General features: G+C 36.9%; 1 protein-coding gene across 1 annotated transcript in view; it reads left to right on the top strand.

Moving 5' to 3' along the window:
* LOC146594025 (putative oxidoreductase ZK1290.5) overlaps window positions 1-22923 on the top strand; it is a 36208-nt gene that overhangs the window by 2724 nt on the left and 10561 nt on the right. Inside the window, exons 3-4 of the mRNA XM_085308249.1 lie at window positions 3838-3939; window positions 18140-18231. Of these exons, the coding sequence (XP_085164375.1) occupies window positions 3838-3939; window positions 18140-18231 (194 nt within the window). The remainder of the gene's footprint in view (window positions 1-3837; window positions 3940-18139; window positions 18232-22923) is intronic.

The following is a 22923-nucleotide window of genomic DNA, read 5'->3' as shown; positions in this document are numbered from 1 at the left end:
TTTGAACTTTAGGCACCACTGCAGCTTGACTGTCTTTAAAGAGTGCTCCAAAAAGCTGCTAATACAAGGCATGATTGTAAATGTATTTGTGTTTTCTTCAGTGCATCCTGATACTGTGAATCATTGTTTTTTATTTTGAGTTAAGAATATTAAAAACATCCAGTGATAGAAGTGGTGAAATTCTTGACTACTGGAACCATAAGCTATTTTGATAAATTACTTAAAACTAATTTAGTGTCTCAGAAAGTAAAAATATTTGAGTTCATGCAATCCCCCAGAGAGGGGGAAAAACTGGAGCAAAAGAAAGTGTGTAGGTGTAGGTGTGAGTGTATGTATAAATGAAGATGAAATTGTAGAACTTGATTTGCAAAGTGCTGGATGCTTACTGTTCTTATTGGCCCACAGGTATTATGGAAAGTTTTCTAACAGATGCMGTGGGAGTAAGCAGGTCCTCATCTGATATAAACTATGTTAAGTTTATTAAATAGAGTGGCAGCTCCATCGCTCATTGTATTCTGCCATGCTCTCCGTTCCTGGCCTTGCTGTGTTGGCTGGTGCGTGACTGGCAGACGCAAGGCCGCTCTCCGCTGCCCCTCGGGGTGATGGACTGCTCTCGCTCCAGGCATCTTTCAGGAATGCTTCTTGCAGTCAGGAGGACTGTGCAGTGTGACAAGGTAGATGATTTCTAGACCTGAATTCATATATTTCCCATCATTGGGAAGTACCAGGAAAAGATTTTTATTTTATGAGTGGATATATGCTCCACTGAAAATAATGGGAGTTTTGCCATCTACTTTCTTGTGATTAGGATTTGGCTTCTAAACCGTTGATGCATTTGGGTTAGTCCTCAGTTTCARAATGAGTTTTACTCAGGTCCAACAAGGACTTTGATGTTTGAATCCTCTGAAAAAGCACTCACTTAACATTGTTTTACTCATCTTTCTCACTCTTGAACTTCTGCATATAAACTGCTGTAATCTTAATCCTTTGGAAAGGTGCAGTTTTTACAGCCTTTCAGTAGTCTTCTTTCTTGGTTTGTTTCTTTTTCTACCTCTTTTTTGTAAATAAGGTTGTCATGCTTAATTTTAGAAGTGTAAATTTATGCACACGCAAAATATAATTGAAAAATACTGACTTGTTTGGGTTCCATATATTGCAATTTTATGTTAAAATGRGAAAACCGAGTCTTACAGGTTATTTTGCCAGTTACACGAATACAAAGCTGGTTTTCAATTTCATCAGAAGGCCTATAAATATAAGATGAGATGAACATCACATATGTGGTAACATGTCCTTTCTAAAAYAGCGGGCCAACAGTTAATTATATTTGCACRGTAAGAAGCCTCAGAACTGATATAGGGAAGAGYAATGTATTACATTTGTGAAATATGTAAGGCCAGAGGTCTTTCAGTTTTCAGATTTGATGAAAGTCACTCTTCTAAGAATGCTTTAGTTTCTTGGGCTGAGTACAAGGTATCTTTGTGGAAATCCAGTGTAACTGTTTCAGTCAATGTATAACTATGATGCCTAACTAGATACTCAGGCTTTTGGAAAAGGAGCTTTTTATTTTTATTTTTTTTTATTTTTTAAAAACAAACAAAAAAMTATTGAATTTAATAGCTGGGTTTTGTTTACACTGAAATTAAATGCTTTTGTGTAGTTAAGCAGTTCTTTTTGGTCTGACTCGGAGACCATGATAGGTAGCAATGAAAGATAYATGTTGCCTCTATTTTTAGATGAGATAGGCCTCTGGTTCCAGTAACTTGTACCTGCTTAAGTATGTTTGCCTTATGCATTTAAATTAAAACGTAGCACTCCATGCAGGAATTGCTGCCAATGGTAATGGATCAAAATGAACCCTTAATATTATCAGTGGACTAGTTTTAGAAAAAAGTATGATGGGATATTCCAAATGCTAATCCTTAAAATTGCAGTGGAAATTTTAACACAGATTTAACTGGTAATAGAATTAGAGCAGTCACGAGTGTTTTGAAAATACCAGCCTTACCAATGCTTTAACTAGTATCTCAGTAATGGTTTTCAGTTAAACATTACGTAAATATTTGTATTCCTGCTTAATAAATACAACTCATTTCTTCCAAGTAATTCAGGAAGAAGTAATTATTCACAGTTCAGTGATGAACAGAACTGTTTTTTCTTTTTTAAAAACTCTTTTCTAAATTTGTGAGYGAATTTTGTGCTTGTAAGAGAAAAAATGAACAGCTTTCTCCTTGAATGGGACACAGATTCAGCTGCAGATCATTATATATGAAYAGTATTTACTCATCTGAGCAGGGCTGTTTGAAACTCTTGAGTTGTTGACATCAGTAAGTGCAGATCTAGTTCATGATTTCAGGATGTGTTTTATACTTTTTCCTATATACATCTGTAATGTATTTCAATCTACAAAATTCTGTGCTGTTCTAAATGTAAGATTCTTGGTATAAGCGAAATACTTAGTTTGACAGTATTGCAAGGATGTGCACTACTGTGAACTTGTGTACAAGGCTGAATTTGATACTACCCTGTCCTATTAAATGAAGGTTTGAATTTGTATTTGTAATCCTTAAACTTGAGTAAAAAAAAATAGGCAGAGAACAGAAAAAGGTTCTGTGAGTGAGTGCTGTGGTGCATTCGAAGAACAAAATACTCTTTTTATTGCAAACAATTTTTTTTCTTAACCTTGAATAGATATAAACCATCAAAAGAGGAACATTATACAGCACAATAATGCACATCTCAACTATTCATTTCTTTCCTCCTTCTGTTTTGTCAGATTAATTTGAGGCAGAGACCAGCACCTGTTTAATTGGGATGTCTGCAGTTACCTGCTGAATTTATGGTTAAGATTAAATAGAAATATAGTTTCTCCCAAGTTTCTCTTTCAGAATGGCAAGCTATGTCTACAAACCTTTAAAGCATTTATGAGTCCTATCATTTGCAAATTGAGAACACTTTTGTTGAGGATCTAAAYTACAGGTTTACTAGTCCATCTTTTGGCAATCAGATTTGGAATTCTGAGTCCAATATATGTAAATTTATCCTTTTTAATTTTATGTTGGAAATGGTTCATTTTTGACTAGGAGGATAGGTTTCTTTTTCTTTCWTTTTTTTTCCTTGCATGGAGATGATGCAGAAAATGCTTTTCTGAAACARCCATTCTCAGTAACAGCTTGAATAATTTCATCAGCAGTAAATATTAGTTGTTTGAAAATGTGCTAACATTTCAGGAAATGTAGTAAGACACATCTTTGTCCTCTAAAAATTGGTTTTGATAATGATTAAAAAAACCCACAAATGCTAGCACAAAATTATAGGAAAAAAATCTCTATGACAGAATGATTGTGCTGTAATTTCCAAGAGAAGTGCATGAATGTAAGTATTTAGAAAAGAAAAACAGGCCCACTACTGTGGTTCTGTAAAATGTCTCTAGATAAAGATACAAAGATATAAAATATTTCTAGAAGTGCCAAGCATATTTGTCCTCTTGAAGAATTTAGTGCTTCAGCAGTAGTCCAGTCTTAATCTAGTGGCCAAAATCCCTTTGTGTTCAGAATTTATTAAGTGTTTATGGGGCTATGAAATTCTGATTACAGTGACCTAAGACTGAGGCACATGTATAACTTTTGACACCTTTAGTTGTTAATGTTGTAGTAGATTTAGTTAACTAAAACTGAATGGATGTATACAGTGATGATCATGTAATTATAACTTTTTTGAAGGTAGTGTGTTAGAGGCCATTATAGATGAAATGTGCTGCTTTGCTTAGTGAGTTTTTTGTTTTGTTTTGCTTTTTAGAGACCTTTAATAAAGATTCTGATTGTGTTTCTTTTTTAGATCTTTATTTGATACACTGGCCTGATGCACATGTTTCAGGTAAAAGCAATCGGGAGGTCCGAGCTGAAACTTGGAGAGCCATGGAGGAGCTCTATGAGAAAGGTGGTATAATCGTGAAAWTCTGTCTTGGCAGAAGGAATTATAWTGCTTTTTAAGTTTTTCAGAATTTGTAGGGAGAGATGTTCAAAATTTATTCATGTTGAAACCTCAGATGTCAGTAGGACTTGGATGTTTAAACCRTTTGGATCTCTGAAAATTGCAGCCTTAGTATTCTGGTAAGCTAAATAAAAGAGCTTTCTGTTGCTTTTACATACTATATTGCCAAATTGTGCTCCTAAGGTTAGTGATGTTGTGTATACTTTCTTGAGGAAATCTACAGATCACATTGAAAGTTTTATGCTGCTGTAGAACATCTTTGTAGTAGCCTCTTCTATTTTAAGTATAAATCATGCTACTTAGTTTTACTTACTTTTAATTGTATGATACCATTTTCTACTTCATCATTTATTATGGTACTTTGTAGATCTTTACTGCTTGTGTTTTAGAAAAGGTTGAGAAAACAAACTGGCTAAATACTGACCTGCAGATTTTTTGTTAGCTAACTTTGGAAGAAGGGAAGGAAGAAAACAAAACTTTTCAGAGGAGGGGGGACCTATCCTCTCAAATCCTAGTGAAAACTCTCAATTTTGTTTTTGGTGCTAGCAATCTCTAATTTACATTCATAGCAATAGGAAAGAGTAGACTGCCTCAGTCAAAATTTATTGTGTAAATTTAAGATGATGATTTTGGTCTTTAAGTATGCAGTACTAATAGAAGTAATTTCATGAGAGAAGATCCTGCAATATTGTTCTTAGGCAATAATGGACCACCTTATTTACAGCTCCAGGGAAGTTCCATGGACAGTAAAATGGGAGAGGACTTCTTGAGCTAAGTAGACTTATCTGCTACCCCAGAGTCACTGAAGTAGTGATTGTATCAGAACAGTTGAATTGTCACACAGGCAATTGCAGACTATATGCCACTACCAGTTGTATCAGAGCAATAAACAAACCCATTCCTTATCCTTCAACATTCAAGTTCTTTTGGTCTGCCTCTGGAAACGCAGAAGTTGTCTTTAATATATCTTTTATTCTTYTTTTATTAAGTGTACAGGAAGTTGCAAAAATGTTTTATCATGTGACAGATTGCAATGTTCAGATTTTTAAGAATGACTACAGCAGCCTAAAATTTCAAAGCAGCAGTGAYTTCAAGTCCTTAGATGAGTTATTCTACAAGCTACTCAATCTTTCCATTGAGAAGTGTTTTCTGACACTCCACTGAGGAGTGTTTTAAGTTAGTACAGGACATTTGTGCCTAGATATTTCATCCTAACTCGACGCATATAAGTTTGGGGATAATTCTTACCTTTTATTGTTACTGCCTGTACCATTGTCTTTATTCTGCTTTTGCATGTGTGTATTTGTGCTCTTTCTTTTCTAACACAACAATCTTTYTTCCTCTATATATCTTTCTAATGGGAAAGATTGTGAATTACTCAAGGATCTTCCAGTAAGACCCTGGAAGTACTATCGCTGGCCTCATAGGGGAGAATTGCATTTATTTTTTGTTCSTATGTGTCATGCCTTTTTACGGACATCCAAGATGATGATTATTTATTTATTCATTCATTYGTTCGTTCATTTATTTATTTAGCTATTGCAGTTCTTCAGCAATTCTTCAGTTTGCATGTTGCTACCTTCTGTCTTTTTCTGATCTGAAGCTTTTGGTAGACCTGTGATTCACTTGGCTTAGCATAAATTTTCCAGCTCTGGTTATCTAGCTTACCTCAGTTAAATTTGCCTTCTCCTGTGGATCATAGATTAATCTGATTGACTCAAGCACCTCAGAACATTAACCACCACATTTTTGCTGTAAGAGATATAGACTCTAGATGTCCTGACCATTACCATGTGTTACTGAAATGATATGCTAATGTTAACCACTCTGGAGATGGAAATGCAATGATTCCTGAGGAAAATATTAAATAATTCATTTGCATGGTCAACCACTGAACTTTCTGTGGAAGATTAAACACTTGCTGCATATTTTTGTATGACTTGGAATRTGTTATGTTAGTAATTTGTTAACCTTGGTATGAATTTAATATACAATTTGGTCAAAATCCTAACTGGAGAGAGGGAGGAAAAGAATYTATTTGGGAGAGCAAAAAATTCAGTTGAGTGTACAACTTATTTAAAGTTTAGAGAAGACAAAGATAACTGTTTTTGGACTTCACTGGACATTGCTTCAGATATACAGTATTGTGATTTCATTTTTATTATTAATAATTGTTATTATTTTAGGAAATGTTTGTTCTGTTTAAATAACAATAAAAGCTCTACATCTGAGGACTGAGCATTTTATAAATAAGAATGTACTTGTGCAGCCAGTCCGTGGAGGAAAAATTGAAATTACTCAATTTGCCAGTGTGTTTAAAAGCCAGCTTTGTCCACAATGAAGAGGTTCTGAAAATGCAGTGACAATAAACACAGTTCTATATGAAAAACTGATTGTGTTACAGGAATCATAATKTATGTCTTTCTGCAAGAGACTTTTGACACCATTAAAGCTCTCAGTATGGACCTAAGTCTTTGGTCTTGTTGAAGTTAACAAGCTTTTAGTGGCTTTGTATTCACACATAGTTTGAGTGCATACATTTGAAAATCTCAGTCTGAATTTCAATTTATATCAAGGTTAATATTTATCATGGAAAGGTCCATCTAGCTGGGACAAGCAACATTTTAAAATAATGTAAATAATTAATAAGCATTTTTTTCCCTCTAGAGGGAGGGTAAATAGTGTTGGTACCAAGGATTGCAAAACTTTTAAATAGAGTGGGATTTTTTTTAGGCTTGTATTAAGTTTTAGATTGGTAATAATGGTCACAAATTGTCATAAGAAAATTCCCAATTGGAGAGAAGGAAAAAAAAATCTTCATTGCAGGAGTGATTAAGCACAGGAAGTTGTTCAGACCATTGTGGAGTAGCTGTCTGTGGAGACTGTCAAAACTCAGCTTGATATGGCCTTGAGCACCCTGACCTAATGTAAGTTAACTCTTGAGTTTTGAGTAGGATGTTGGACTAGGTGACTGGCAGAAGTTCCTCCTAACCTTATTTTTCCTGTGATTCCACAGTCTGTAGCTGTGATTAGTTTGGAATGATGGTAAGCTAAATATGGGACTATTTAATACTGAGTTTTCTTTAGGAGCAAGTCTGCATTATGTATACAAGAGCAGGGAGTTTCTGAGCATGGAGAAGTTCCATACTTCTTCTCGGGCACTCTGGCTCTTCATGTATTACTGTGTTGTATTTTGTAGTATATCCTCTTTCCACCCAATCTCCTCATCTTTGACTGCCTTGTTTCTTCTAGATCCACCTTTTCTGTCTCAGACCTTTTTCTTTCAACTGCTACTTACCTATTGTTATATGCCACTATAACCCATTTGTTGTTCTGTTGAAATGCTAGTGCTGCTACCAGCATTTTGGCTGTACTCTCTTCCTTCCTCAGTGTATTCCAGTTGGCCAAGAATACCCACTGATAGTAAAGCTCAAATGATCTCTGACTTTCTGCAGTGTTTGTACCTGTAAGAACAGAAAATCCAGGCAGAGACTGCACTTATCAAAAGTTTCTATGTGGTTCTTTAAACACAGGAAAGAAAAAGACATAATTTGTAACCCATAACACTTTTGCAGAGTGTTACTGACTTTAGTGACTTTCTGGTCAGATTTAAGGRATCATCAGCTTTTTTTCCTGATTGTAGCCACATGCCTTTCAGATTACAAACCTCTTCTCTGAACTTGTTTTTTAAATTGCCTTGTTTGCAGAGTTTCTTGGAATGGGCAGGCAGAACACATCGCATCCTGCCAAGGTGATACGTTAGGCATATGCACCTTAGTTGTTTCATAGGCATAACTAGCTCCTCAGTAAATGAACAGCTGTAATGAAGAGGAACTGCTGATATTTGCGGTGTATCTACATTCACAGCTTTGTGGACATGGCCTTAAAAAAAATTCTCAAAGATGGATCCAGTCTAGGTTCATCTGAGACAGGATATGTAGCTGAGACACAGGGCTGCAGTAACACAAATTGTAGGTCTTCTGGACTGAAGTATCTTCTCGCACAACTAACTGAGGAAGGATCAGAGGGCTTGACTCTGTAGAGTGCACACAAGTAGGTGTGCACTAATATTTACAGAACTCTGCCCCCAACTAATAGAAGCTTTGTGTAAGCAGTTAATAAATGTGAAATACTTGCCAAATTACTGAATAGATATTTTAGAGAGYAGAAAACTTACGTAGAAAGTTAAATGAACCTTCTCTGACAATGAACCCAGTTTTAGAAAACAAAGTACCAAGGGCTATAGAAGAATCTTCAAAGCTTTTATTTGAATGCAGCGTGTGCTAATGGAATTGTGATTATATAATTGGTAGATAAGCATCTGCTGGTTCACTGAGATGTTTGTACCTCSTTAACTTTGGTCTTTCTTGATCCTTGAGTGCCTAATAGTACTTCCTCTATATACTGTTAACAGAGGTTTTGGTTTGAGTTGTAATATCAGAAGCTTGTCATAAACAGAAAATAAGTTCAGGTGACATTTTCCTTTGTTATCATTAAAAAGTCCTCACTGTGGCTTACCATAATTCCGTTTTTAATAATCTTCTCTTTGTATTTCATCAAAAGGAGTTTGATGTTAACATTTTTCAGAATAACATCTATGAACAGTCTAAAATGAGAACTTGAATAGTATGTGTCAGCAATTTGATTACTCTCTGCAGTTGGTTAGCTGCCATACTGAAGTTTGGSGCTGCGCTCCATTGCAAAGATTTCTGTCTTTGAAACCTAAACAGAATCTCGTACTGGCCCAAGGCTGGSATCTCAGGGACACACTTGAAAGAGTGTTTCATATTTTAACACTCTTTTGCTAGTACTTGMATCCGTTGTCCAACTGCCTAATGCAAGTAAGCAACTATCTCAAGATCTCCCTTCAGATTAAACACATTTTCCCAGAATTTCAGGCATTTTTCTCAAGATTTTTTTTAAGGGAGAACATGGCACATATTACAGCATGCCTGTTCTTGCATAAARACAGATAGAGGGATACTGAAGCTGCTTTTGTCCCTTACAGTGAGAAAAATGCAAGATTTATGTTAAAATAACAAATCCTGAAAGTTTTTTCCAATTCATTTTTTTTATCCCTCTGGGTTGATGTCTGGGACGTGGTCCAGTATCTTTCTGGTTTGCCTTTGAACTAAAGAGTCTTTGGCTGGTTAAACATGCCAGTCTTTTATATTCTTCTGGCTAAATYCTACAGTATGTGTTCTTAGTCTGTTAAAAGTTCTACCAGTATTTTTCCCCCTCTTTATTCTGAATTTTTTACAGTTTTACTCTCTAGACTCCTTTGCCTATAAGCAAGGCAAAGTTAAACTTTCAGCCAGCTTTTTTAGCATTCCTATTGTATAGCCAGAGTCCAGTCATTAAATTTACTGTTTTCCCTTAATATTTTTCTAGGAAAGGATGTCATAAAGTCCTAGTAAATAAAGTTGGAAAGGAAATTACTTACAACAGCATACAAAGCTATAACAATTGTATTATTCTGTAACATGAACCAAAAATTATAAATGTTATGTACAATTCTACAAATTGTACAGAAATTGTATTAGAACTATTATTTTGCACAGTAATCAAATATGACACTGCTTGATACACATGAGATTCATATGCTGATAAGAAAGGACTCAGTGGAGAGAATTACATTTTCTATGACTGCTAAAGTATGTTGCCATGCGTAGATCTTCAAAGCCTAGGATTTGCATGCGCCTGGGCCCAGCCCTGCTTCCAGGGGCAGCTGTGCTCTGGAATTAAATTGCCATTTAAATTATGAGAAATCATCCAGTCTTTTTATTAAGAGTGTAGACCAAACTGATAGCAGTTTAGATCTCATTCTTAAACTGATTCATACTAGCTGAGGATCTAGTTCAGTACTTGTAACTTAAATTTCAAGAAGTAGCTTCTTTAAAAGCAGTTATGTCTGAGACTGTAGTATTTATCTTGTTGCTGCTATTGTGATTTCTTAATCTCCTCCAATTTGGTCACAGCTGCTTCACAGGAGCAGGAAGAATATTAAAAATYCTAGTCCTAAAAGCAGGTAAAATTAAGTTCAGGTGAATTGTCAGCCAAGTGACCCCATTGCTGTATGTGCAAATGTGTTGAGGCCACAGAAAGAGTAAATAAACCAGTATCTGCAGTCTAGTGCTGTGAGCATACCTTGGAGGTAGAGAGCTCTAGATGTGCATTTTGTTCAACAGGCTGCATATGCATTTTCCATTGGAGAGTTACGGGATAAACAGTTGCTGAGGGAAAAAATGAGAAAATTCTTATTTTGGTCAGTGAGACGTTTATGTATAATAGCTGGCTCTTCCTGTCGTAACAGCTGAAATCAGCTAGGATTCTTGTAATATCAAACCTATGGTTTGAGTTCTTGTGGTMTGGTACATTCTCATTTGTGGAATTATCTTCTCCGATACTTCAGGACAGAGGCTTGGCTGCCTGCAGAGCCCATTCCAAGATACATAYGTTGAGTCAAACGTTCCCTTGACAGCTGCAACATTCTTGTACCAGCAGTTGTCTGCTGGCACATGAAAGCGGTGTGGTAACTGCTTTTACATCATGAATAGTCATTACGCTTGCACACTGGTAATTGATCTGCTCCTAGCAAAATGACCCTTTCCATATGCAGTGAGTGCCTTTAATGACCCTGATTTTGGCATTGTGGCTAGCCCATCATTTTGGAAAGCTTTTCATACACATGCACATGATTACTTGTCCCTCCGTCTAAAAGTGCTGGGGAGAATGAACGTTTCCAGCCAGCTTTTGGCCCTGAAATTGGCAAGTGTGATAACAGGGTGATCACTCGGTTCATGTCCCATGGGGACTTGGTGGCATTTTGCTAAATGTAGAACTTCTTGCTTGTTTTCTTTTAGTGTAAGCAGTACAGCTTACRCTTACATGAGGCATTCATGCTTGTACCAGAAATTTTTTGATGTGTTAATATATGATTTTCTTAAATACAGATAAATGTTCTTGAATGGATTGTATTTATTTTCATTTAGTTGTTGTTTTTAATAATATTTTCTCTCCATATATGATTTGATGAGAGTCCCTAAAGATTGTTTAGCCCTAATAATGGAAGGTGAAGTGGCTATATTCTTGGAGAAGCCCGATTTTGCCTAATTCCAAATGATGGAAAAAATCTCATCAACCTTATTAATATCCTTATYTTTCATCTTTGGGTATAGACCAGTGCAGTTGTCATCTTTTCCTCCTGCATTATCTGTCCATCCTCAAGGGTGGAGGGTTGAGTAAGCCAAATGTATTTTTTGTGGRTGGCACACGACGCTCATACATCCTTTCCTAGAGGACATATTCTGCTATAATTGCTCTTCTACTGAAAAATTATTCTGTGCCTGTACTTACGTTGTCAAATGCTGAACAACTAACATCTCACAAATGYTTATGTTATATTTTCACAGAATATTGGTCATAAGAGTGAGTATGCTGGTAGAAATTGTGTATGTGTCTGTGAAAGCTGCACTGAAGTTTTAATTGGTAAAAGCAAATAACTGATTTTCATAGCAACATAAATCTACTCATTAGTATCAGTATATTCTCTCTGCATACATAAAGATGTCTGATGGGCTTGTTATTATCAGAAACTGTTAAGAAAAAAGTGTTTTCATGGTTTGAAGGTGTTTGCAGTTGTTGAGGATGTTGGTTGCACCACACCCTGTTTATCAGATAAGTCTGCAATAAAAGAYGTATGCAGAAAGAAATGACTACTCATTTCTTATGCTAAAAATCAGAAAGAAGCCCTCATAATGTGAAACAATTAAGAATAAGAAATTGACGTTTTGGTGCAGATATATAACTGAAAACAAATCCAAACTTGCAAGACTGACTGTCCTCATTTGTTACATTTTACTGTTTTTTTTTCTATAATGAACTTTATTTCTAWATGCAAAAATAAGCCCTCAGATTACTTTGTTTAGTGACCTAGAGGTTCTACTGTGGACATAACTCTTGGAAGAAGCTACTATTGAAGTCCATTGCAAAGGAAAGTCTTACCAAAAAAGAAAAAAAAAAAAAAACACTTTGCATCAGTAAATAATATACCCAGTTTGGGGAAAAGGCATCATTTGTCTCTCTTGCAAGTGTTGTATTGGTGCTTTGAACAGGAGCTGCAGAATGATCTGAGTATAAAAATGTGCTTTCAGGCTTTTTAAAGCTGTATTCTGTTTACAACATGACTCTACAGGCATAAAACTGACAAAAGAGAAGGGGAAGTCTACTGGAGTACAGGGGAATTGATTCAGCTTTGAAAACAACCAAACACAGCCTTTTTGATGGAACATTTTAATCTGACATGATTTGTAATGCCAGCTTGAGGAAGAAATTTGTCAATTAATAATTTAGACATACTGAAGTACTGAGGATGAGCAGCCAGGGTTAAAGAGACTGAGAATATGTTAAGCTAGTACTGCTACCTTACACTATTTAGTCAGATATTTAGCTGATGTGTTAAATGAGTTTTTATGATGGATTTTCAGCCACGGAAGTTGACAATTTGACTACTGCTGTTGTGTTGTCCTCACAGGTTGTCTTGGCTTAAGGTGATCTGTCACAGGAGTAAGAATGGAATTGCAGTAGCAGGAAAGTCATTTGAAGGGAGATAATGCATCTGTATTACTGTAGCAGATAGGATAAGAAAAAAATCCCTTGGAGGTGGAAGYATGATTTCTGTGGTTAGGAAGTGGGTCCTGTTGTCAGTTTTGCCAGTCTTCCTATGGTGATTTTAGACAGGACGCTTAGCCTTTTGGTGTCTGTTTTATGGTCTGTAAAATGGGAACAAGTCACTCTTTGTAGATTTAAAACCTAATTCCTTTATGGGTGTATTGTCAAGAGTCATCTGCTTTCTTTTTGAAGGCTTTGACTTGCAATTTGCATGTTGGGCACTCTCAGYTTATGACTTCTGACTAGCAGGCCAAGCTGGAATCCAGCCTTTATGGTTTAGTTGAGTAATACTGTTTGCCTAAARTGAGATTTTTAATGTGCGTATCGCAGAAAATGTGGGCCTTTCTAACCTCTGTAACCTCCTTTAATAAAGATACTGCAGTTGACCTCTTGTGAAAAGTGGATGCATTTGTGTTTTTACTCTGTGGCTTGAGCAGAACCTGTGACAGAATGGGCACTGTTCGCTGCACAGGGGAATCCTCCCTTGCCTGGGATTAATGTCAAGGAACAGGCAGGGGAAGGAAAACTGGCTCCACAAAGCCAGCATCCAGTTTTGTCATTAAAAAAAAAATTTGATCTGAACTTTGTACAGTTAATATTTCAGAAAGTCTTCAGAAGTCTGATAAAAGCTCATAGTAGTGTTCAAGAAAGATAAGGCTYACTATTGTAATAAAACAGTGTTGTGGTGCCACACAATATATTTATGCTTTATTGTGGCAAGACTAACAGTGTCCATCAAACTCTATAATTTGGTATTATACTATATATTTGGTATTAGATAATAAAGGAAGAAATRACCAATCGTTCTCTAGGTTGCTATAAAAGGTATGTTAAGCTTAATACACAACTGCATTGTGAGCCAGTCTGTTAGCTTGAGGTATTGCTTCACAGCAGCTGGGGGTAATACAGTCTAGTGGAATTACTCCCCTATATGCTGGAGGCCAAGATGGTTGTGTGTGTAATAAGAGAGATAYTAATTCTTCAGTTATCAGTCATATTTTGAAGGCCAAAATGTTTTCAAATTTGTCTTGCAAAGCTTCATTGCAGTTTTTCAAAGCTGGATGAAAATTTCTATTCACCATTGTGCACTGGTTAGTCAATTTTTAACATGCATATAAGAGGTATTACTACTCAGTTTTCCTGTAATCCTCTGAAGTCGGAGTATCAAGGAGCATGGCAAAACTTCAGTAGGCCTTTGGAGCTAATGGGGAATTGCAAACTTTGTTTATTGCACCTGGYACTTTCTCAAGATCTGCTTCATATGGGCCAAACCACTCACTTCCTCAAGCAGATAAGGAAGATGCTTTTTYTCCCTGTGTCAAAGCTCTGTGACTGTAAATAAGGCAGTATAAATGTATATTTTAAGTGTACTTTGGAAGGTATCTTAACTAGCACATTTTACAATATTTGACTCAAGGGGGTTTGAACTTCAGGACTTGCTACATCGGTGATGTCTAAGGAAGTACAGATTTTAAAAGCATCTGTTACTATAACAGCTAGTATGTGAATTGTGGCTGAATTTTCTGAAATGAGATTTTTAAGCTTGCTAAACAGGTATTAAATTTAAAACACTTTTTTTCCCCATTTCAACGGAGTTCTGAGGGTTTGAGATCCATGACACAAACTCAGGGGAACCTGACTCTGGGGGTCCCTGAGAGAGGCCAGAAGAAATGTGTCTCAACTTGGTCCTTTCCCACCATCATAGCTGTTTGAAGGCAAATAAGTGAGGAACCTTTTAGGCAAATTTTTCCCTAAAGTTAAGTCTTTTTATATAGGAAAAAAAAGTACAAACGCATGTTTTATAGATTTGAATGCAAGTGTTACAAGTTCTTAAGTAGGCAAGAGCTTGAATATTGRTATTATGCAAGTAGATGCAACACAGTTTATGACAGTCTCTAATTGCACAAAATTAAATTTAATGAAGGAGAAGTGCAGAAATCTTCATATCACACAYACATTATCCTGTAGTAAACTAATCCTGTTTCTTCATCTCTTCCAATTCACCCRAAGGAGAGCTTCGTCCCTAATGCAAGTTAGATTAGTCTAAGAATTTTTGAGTTTATGTTGATAAACCTTTACACCAGAAAGGCTTCATTGATACAAATTACACTCTGGCCCTCCTTACCTTCTGTTCTGTGTCTTATCACACAGACTGATAAAGAACCTGTAAAGATATTCCCTTAAGTGAGAGGAATCTTGAGCTGCTTATTCCAAACCTGGGCATTTTTTGTGATGCCTGCATAAAGCACAGCAATTAAACATGATGAAGCTTTTTTTTGAGGTACTAGAAGAATTAATGACTATTAAACACATGGAGTTCTTCAGTATGCATCTTTTTATTTCTACTATTGATGTGGTAATTTTTTGTATCTTATTTGAYATACATAGCCATAAGTTTCAGGTCTGACAGATGAGGCTAGGTGCTACTTGGTTCTTGATTTTCCTGTCAGTCATTTTCTATCTGATTCTTTATTCTTAGGAATTAATTCAGTAGATGTAAACATRGAAATAATTCCTTATAATCTCCTGATTAAGGCAGTCCTTTTYCAGATTTGGGCAATTTAGGGCAAATGTATTAATCATCAGTTAAGTAGATGAAAGCATTTCTTGCCATCTCTGAAAGGTGATCTGTTATCATTGGTTGAAATTCAGACTTTTCATTTGTTCAAGAAATTTCAGTGTTTCAAATTCRTATTACCAATGTGTGTTGAAATAAATATGAAAAATTACAGTCCGATTATTAAAAATCTTATTTAGTGTTTTGACTTTTGTATTAAATTACAATATATGTTTATGTATTTGACTTGTAACCAAAAGCAAACTAATGAAGTAGAAATGAAGGGTTCTAACTTTATGAAAACAAAATACATGGATTTAATTAAATTGAAATATTTCAGTCATCTTCCRTTTTAAAAAAAGATACGAAAATGCTGTTTCCATAAAAATATTATTTTTGTTGTTTGTTTATTTCCTGGGAAATTTTTTACTTTCTTGGCTATTTTGGATTCTGCCTTCTCTGTGCAGTGTTACTTTAAATACTGTAATGCCATGATATTGATTTTAGTAAAGGTGACTCTGATGACTTTTAAAGCAAAACATAACTGAGCTGAACCTGCTTGATGGCAGCCCTAACAAACTTAATAGGGAATGCAGTGAGACTGTGGAACAACCTTCAAAGTAAAGTTGCAGACTTCTAAAAATATGCAAGGAGCAAAACCCTGTGTATACTRTAGGGAAGAAAACTGCTAGCTTTTTGTGGGAATGGACAAGAAGTCTAATGAGCCCTTTCAACTTCCACTTCTGTGATTAAGTTTTGTTGTGTTTTAGTTTGAAGTAAAAGCTTTATTCTTCACAGGCAGTAATAGCCTGTTTTTTGTAACTCCTTAGCTCTCAACAAGTGTGTGCAAATTTTTGGTTCACCGTTGTGTTAAAACTGACAATGTTTTTCAGACTCTTTTGGCATAAAGATTTATTAGTGTTGACACTCCAGGATTGTTTGTCAGCAGAACTCAAAAGCTTATGTTTCACTCCTCCTGACAGATTAAATACAAATTATGTGAATTGCTGTAGTGTAGGTTATAAGCTGATTGTCACATATCTTGAGCAGTGATCATATCTGTAAGTGAAAGCTATCTCGCATTTTACGTGTTAATGTATTTTTTACCTTTGTATTCCACAAAAGAAACCACATTAAAAAGTGATAGTAGGCATGCAGGTTTTACAGACTTAACTGCTTGTGCTGCCAAAATATGTAAAAGCAACATTACAGCAGAGTTGCCTATACTTACATGGTTAGTGGCTTTTCAAATACAAAAATTCTTTTCAGGCCTTTAACAATGTGGTTATAATAGCAGTAAACTGTAACTTCACTTTGGAATTTAAACGGAAAAGGCTAGAACAATTAAATTTCTCTATTTTGTCCAGCTAAATCAAACTTGCAAATTCAAGATATTTTGTAATTCTATAGCTTGTTTTTTCTTTAAATGATAATTTAGTCTACTTATGAATTACTTATTAAACATAAAACATATGTGCATTTTAAAAATAAGTACATGCTTACTACATTCCCCTTCAGCATTTTCGTTAGCTTTATTCTCGATCATGGTAAATTCCTCCTTTTAATGTATTCATATGYGCCAGTTGCATTCATGAGTGCTGTATGTGAGTCTGTATCTGAGGTTCAGTTTCAAGGCAGCTCCACTGATTTCCCCACTGACCTCAAGACAGTGGTGATTCTAACTCTGGGGTGAAGGCAGAGTTGATTCAGGTGTAGTTCATTTGACATCAGATGTCTGAAATTGCCCAGTGTCTCCCCCCCTGCCCCCTCCCCCCAAAAATAAACAGTATAATTTTTGGCTTAATTCCTTTCTTTTTTGTTATAGGTGTTTGTATGCATATTCATAGACGAGGACATGCTCGTAGATTATATAGAAGTGACCTGGAGAAATMCTGAATTAAATACAGTGTTTGAACTCCTGTGTTTACAGGACTTGAAATAGACTCTCCATCTGGAGAGTTACTAACTGAAATCTAGATTAAATCAATGAAGACAAAGTTCGAGGCTTGAGAAACGAGTCTGCTTCATAGTCTACAGAATCCACAGCCTAAAGAGACCACTATTAGCCTGACTACAGTTGGTTTCCATATTAACTGTCCTAGCACAGGATAAGAACCAAAATACTGAAGAGTAATCAGGGTTGAAGTGTGGTAGCAGGCCAATATTGGGAAGTGTGCTTTATCATATCTGAGGTTCAYAGGAAGACCTCTAATGGCTGTCAATGCTTAATTAATAGGTATGCACACACATGTAAGGCTTGCTTTAAAAACAACCCTAATGTTGTCTGTGTGCAGCTTTATCTTCATTTGCATGTCAACAGGAGCTAAGAAATCTAACAGTTCTAGTGCAGATTCTCCTTCCTACAGTTTCATTTTCTTGATTTTTGTTAGATACTGCTTATTTTATTCTGACTTCTTTACTGAGTTTTTATGTAATCTCTTTGTAACAGTAACAATCTAATAGAAACATAAGCAGGATTACATAGTTCGTTTGGACTGCATGTCCTTGTGTTTGTTACTTGTACCTTATTAGTCTTCTGCAAATGTTCCACTTTCCTTTAGTTTTGGCAAGCTGCTCAGAACACCATTTCCTTCTTTTCATTCTGGTGAAGTGCAATTGTTCTTTGCTTACACTACATTAGCCTTTCCCAGAATTTAGCTTGGAGTTTTTATACACTGGGGAGCTTCCACTATGCTTAGATTATAAAACGGTTTCCTAGTGTGACTGTGACGGAACCATGTTTTCAGATAATGCTGTCAAACTAGATTTCAGGGGTTTTGTTTGTTTATTTTTCTGCTATATGGAATGGATGGGACAGTCACAGTCATTTTGTGTCTTGAAAATGATATTTTTCAAGTTATCCTCCCAAATAGTTAGGCTTATCCTATAACTTTTTCTTTTTTTTGCTTCTCTTGCTAGGTTTGTGTAGAGCAATTGGTGTAAGCAACTTTCTTATCAGTCATCTTGAGCAACTAGAGGAAGACTGTGTGGTTATCCCACATGTTAATCAGGTGAGTGGATAAATGTATTTAAAATATTGAGTTTGTTTTTTCTTTTTTTTTCTTTTTAATAGTTGTCATCTCCTCACTTTGTGCCTGAGGATAGTCATATTCTTGCATTTTATTCCCTTTTATTTCACTAAACCAAAATACGTATGTTTGAAACTATTTAGGAAGGCCACCTGAACTCAAGAAGCGTTCCTCTTCCTTTCCCTGTTTTGTCCCAGCTGCTTGTTTGTGGCTAGTTTTGAGGCACAAAAAAATGTAAAGTCAGTGTGCCAACTTTTGATGCTGACAGCAGGGAAATAAARTTCCAGTAGCTCGAAACATCTAGCATTTCCAGAGTGAATGAGCTTTTTGAGAGCCTATGCTAAAACACTATAAATAATTCCTCTAAGCAACACTGAAACCCTGAGGCAAATTAGGTACTCATCAAAGTGGGTGCCATTACCCTTCCTCCTCCCTGATTACATCAGCAAGATGACCTTAAATTCAGTGAACTTCTCATTTAGGAARATCTTGCCAGGGCCCAGGCAAGGTTTTTTGCTGCTCTAGGCAGATAAAAGATTGCCAGCTACGTAACAGCAGGCTTCCAGGGCACAGACAGCTGGTCCCTTGTTGCAGTTGTCTGCCCACAGCTGTGTGGGAAATTCCTGCCCCAGTTCCTATCTCCTMCTGCCAGGGAAAATGCCTATATGCTAACGCAGAACAGGTGACTGGAAGGGCTTGAGGGCAGGCTCATGTTTTTCCCCCTGCTACAGGTGGTGAGGATTTCTGGTAGCTGTTCGTGTTATAATGTCATAGAATTGGTAAGGTTGGAAGGGACCTCTGGAGATCATCTAGTCCAACCCTCAAACGAGTGGCCTGTACGGGGATCAAACCTGCAACCTTGGCATTATTACCACCACACTCTAACCAACTGAGCTAAACCTAACCCCATAAATGACCACAGTAAGGTTGCCCAGAAGATGACTGATGGAACCTGAAATCTCTGTTGATCTCTAGACTCTGCACATACTACCGACAAGAAACAACATTTTTTTCCGTTCATATCTGTAGAGTAGCATTTTTTCTGTTATGCTTACCTTTTTTTATTTCTTAGAGTTTTTTGTCATATATAGACAATTACAAAGTAGCAAAACATGGAGGAAAAAAGTTGTGAAAATGGTTATTTCAAGTTCAGTCTTTCTTTTCTTTGTGGTTGGCTGTTTACAGAGATGTGTCCATTTCTGGTGGTGGTAACCCATTTTTCTAGTAGAGCTGGGAGACTAAAGTGTGATATTTCAAAATGGAGATTGTCTTTTAGTGTATTATAATCATACATTTTATAAGCAAGTAAAGGAATTCTGTTCTGGACTGTGTGACTGTGTGGCCTGGGTTACTAAAGGGTAGTTACAGTAATGTTAAATTAACCTCAAATCAAATAAAATAAACCAAATAGACTTAAGTTCAGTTATTTAAAATCAGCCATTGAAGTATGATTAAAGACAGGTAGGTTGATGACTGTTAAAGAATCAGCAAGTTTGCCAAAGTTCAACTGTGTCTCCTCTTCAGAAATACATATCTCCAAAGCCTTACTGGAGTYTGGCAGAAATTGTTACTGGCTGTTTAAATGAGAATAGCCTTTCAATGCCTGTCAACGTCTTACAATGCCATGGTGTGCCAGAAGTAGTGATGGAGCAGAGTTGCTTTTTAATATTGTTTGATGCCATCTTTTTGTTCTGCGGCTGAAAAAAAGGAGACGAAACGTTGAGACAGTAGTGATACTGCAAGATTGATGGGGTGTGTGTGTTCCTTGCTGACAGTCAGTTTTAGCTGAGTGATGTTGTCATCAACCAAACTAAACAAAAAAAATTGTTCAGAGTGCAATCTTTTTCTTCAACATTCAGCCATTTACTTAAGGTGATATGCAGCATTGTTTCAAGTCAAAAACAAAACCCAATGATGAAATAACCATACCACTGCTCTACTTYGAATGTTTTCATTAAAAATTATATAGCATTAATTTACACTTTTCAGAGTTACAGGTGTCTTACAAGCTGTACTTGAGAGTATCCTCAAGATAGCAATTATTTTGCTTCTTGTTTAATGTTGGAAAGGAGAAGCTTTAGTTGCTGAGTTTAATGAAGAGATGACTTAAGCACTACCAAGTAACTACTGAATTCCTAAGATGAAATTGAGACTAGAAGTGCTATGCCTAATGCTTAGCTTAGTCACTAGTATTCTGTTAATACCAAAAAAWCTGTGCTATATTGATGCATAAAATTGCCTACCTTTTTAATGAAGCTTATTTCTCAATATAAAACACTTGCAAACAATTATTTTATAGAATCTAATTATTAATGATGAAAATGATGGCAAATCACCTCCCTATTAGCCCTGGTAAAATTACATAAAGAATTGAGGGTTTTCTCTCAATTCCAACAGTTCTTATATTAAAATTGAAAATTATTTTTCTGTGACAAGGAGGACGTAGAAGGACAGAAGAAAAGCAGTTCTTTATCAGACTTTGTAGTCTTTACAAACCAGACTGTAAGCACTGCTTCTCTTTCTGGTTGCTGGATGGAACAGTTTCATCATGTTCTTTAACAAAGTGGGAGAGAGCAGGCTTTTCAAGAGCATAGTCTTGTTAAGGCATGTAGTAGTAAGTAAGCAGCTTTTAGGATAACCACTTACAATTAAAAAAAAAAAAAAAATGAATCACTCTATACAAAACCACAATAAATGTTTTATTCTAGCATCACATAGAATGAAACATACAGCGTAGACATTACAAGTTCATATCCCAGAGTTCGTAACTGCTCTGGCAGTGCTACGTGTGGATGTGTGGTGGAGGAGCCTCTTTGAAGTTCCTTGTCCCTGTCACTCTTTAGGGAAACAATTACATTTTCCAAATAATTTAATTTATGTGTACATTTCACTTAATAAGGCCAGATACCGAGTCCCGATACCAACTGTTACTGTCTAGGCTCTGCGCAGGAGTGCTCGTCAGTATTTCTGTGCATCTGTAGAGCTGCAACTTACTGTGCAACAAGCTCAGAGTGATTTAAGTAATGCTGTTAAGATCTGTGTTAACGGATACTAACCTTATACCCTGTTAGGTAGCTTGTACAAGGTAGAAATGTGTTTTGGTATTTTGAGGCCTCAGGAAACAGTCCCCCTGTACATAAACTTAYCTGCTGTTGCTCTTTAGAAAAAAACTCATTTCTGGACTTAAATTTTATAAGGAAAATAATTAGACTGTGCATTCCCCATGGGAGGCTGACTGAAGTCCAGRTGCAGGAAAATTCTGCCAGGTGAAAAGGTTGGAGGGACCAGCAGCGGGGTGGAAAGAGCAGGGGCCAGTCAGGGCCCGCGGCCGGCCCCAAACCCTGCTTCCGTGGCGCTCGCCTCCGGCCGGCGCCGAGCGGCTGGGAGGGCGTCGGTAGTGGGAGCCGCCAGCTCTGGTTAAACACGTGCTGGACTTTACCCAGAGGTTGCTCAGCACAGAGCGCCAGAAGAGGCGACCACGGTGCTCGGCCGCYGCAGGCGGGGGGGGCCTGGCCTGAGAGGGGCYGCGGGYGGGCGCCGCGGCTGCCGCTGGTGCCGGGGAAGCAGGGCGGCCCCCGCCCCGCGCCCCTGCCAGCTCAGGGGCTGGTCCCTGGCCTGCGGAAGCGGCTAGAATCTTCCAGAAATGTTTGAAGAGGAAAAATTCTAAAGTAGGTATTTTATGTGGATTTTTTAATGTTTAGTAATGTTCCTAATACAAAAAAAATTGCTTGCGCCTACCAACAGGCAACTGTGCACACAGAGTTTGTCTTACAGACCTGAAGAGCCCTGATCCAGCAGGGGAGATGAAGACAGTTTTTGTGGGGCCAGAAGCGGCTGTTGCGCTATATTCTGCCTGTCAAGCCGGCAGGTGATGCATGAGCATGTGCTGCTGCTTTAACTGGGTACGGGGACACCCGCAACTGTGCTCCTTAGAAACCGTACTGGACCAGTGGCTGAATTCGCCTTGTAGTTGTATTAGTATTAAGTGTTCAATGTGTCACCTGAAGCTGTGCAGATTGTCCAGATTTTTCAGCATTTGATCCTGAATCAGCGACTCTTTAATATTTTCTAGGCTATACAATTTTATAGTATATACTTATTTTTTAAAAAGTAATTCCTACTAGAATTACTTATTACAACTGTATTAATTCAGTAATACACCCTCTAGATAATAATTATAAACATTTTTATTAGATCTCCATGTTTGCATTTTATTAATATTTTTGAAGATGCTCCGTTTTATATCTGTATTTAATAATCAGTACAAAATTTTACCTTCCGTAAGAGAGTACTTGCTGTTTCTGTGAAATACTCAGTTTTCTCGTTGTGGAGTCCGGTAAGGAGCACGTATGTTAGGTTTGCTCTGGTTAATCAATATTTTGAAAGGAGCTGCTTGTTCGTTCTTTCTTTTCCTTGCTGTTTTGCGTAACACACAATTAGAATATTTTTTTAAGTCAGCTCAAGCGCAAAAAAAAAGTTAATAAATGTATGACCTAAACACTCGTCTTACGAATATAAACATGACAGGCAGAGGCCACCCAAAGGTCAGGAAGCATCAAAGGTTGAAGACATGGATGTGTCTGCTGCTTGAACCTTGGGCCCGAGTCCACCTAGTAATTTTGATCGGAGCAGCTTTGGGCTGACTCAGCCCTGCCTTGGAGGGGCATGCTTTTT

This window comes from Rhea americana, unplaced genomic scaffold (genome assembly GCF_003343005.1).
Source record: "Rhea americana isolate MKP2758 unplaced genomic scaffold, rheAme1 scaffold_272, whole genome shotgun sequence".
In the NCBI taxonomy this organism is placed as follows: Eukaryota; Metazoa; Chordata; class Aves; order Rheiformes; family Rheidae; genus Rhea; species Rhea americana.
Note: the sequence above shows the minus strand (reverse complement) of the source record. Positions and strands in the feature narration are given on the sequence as shown.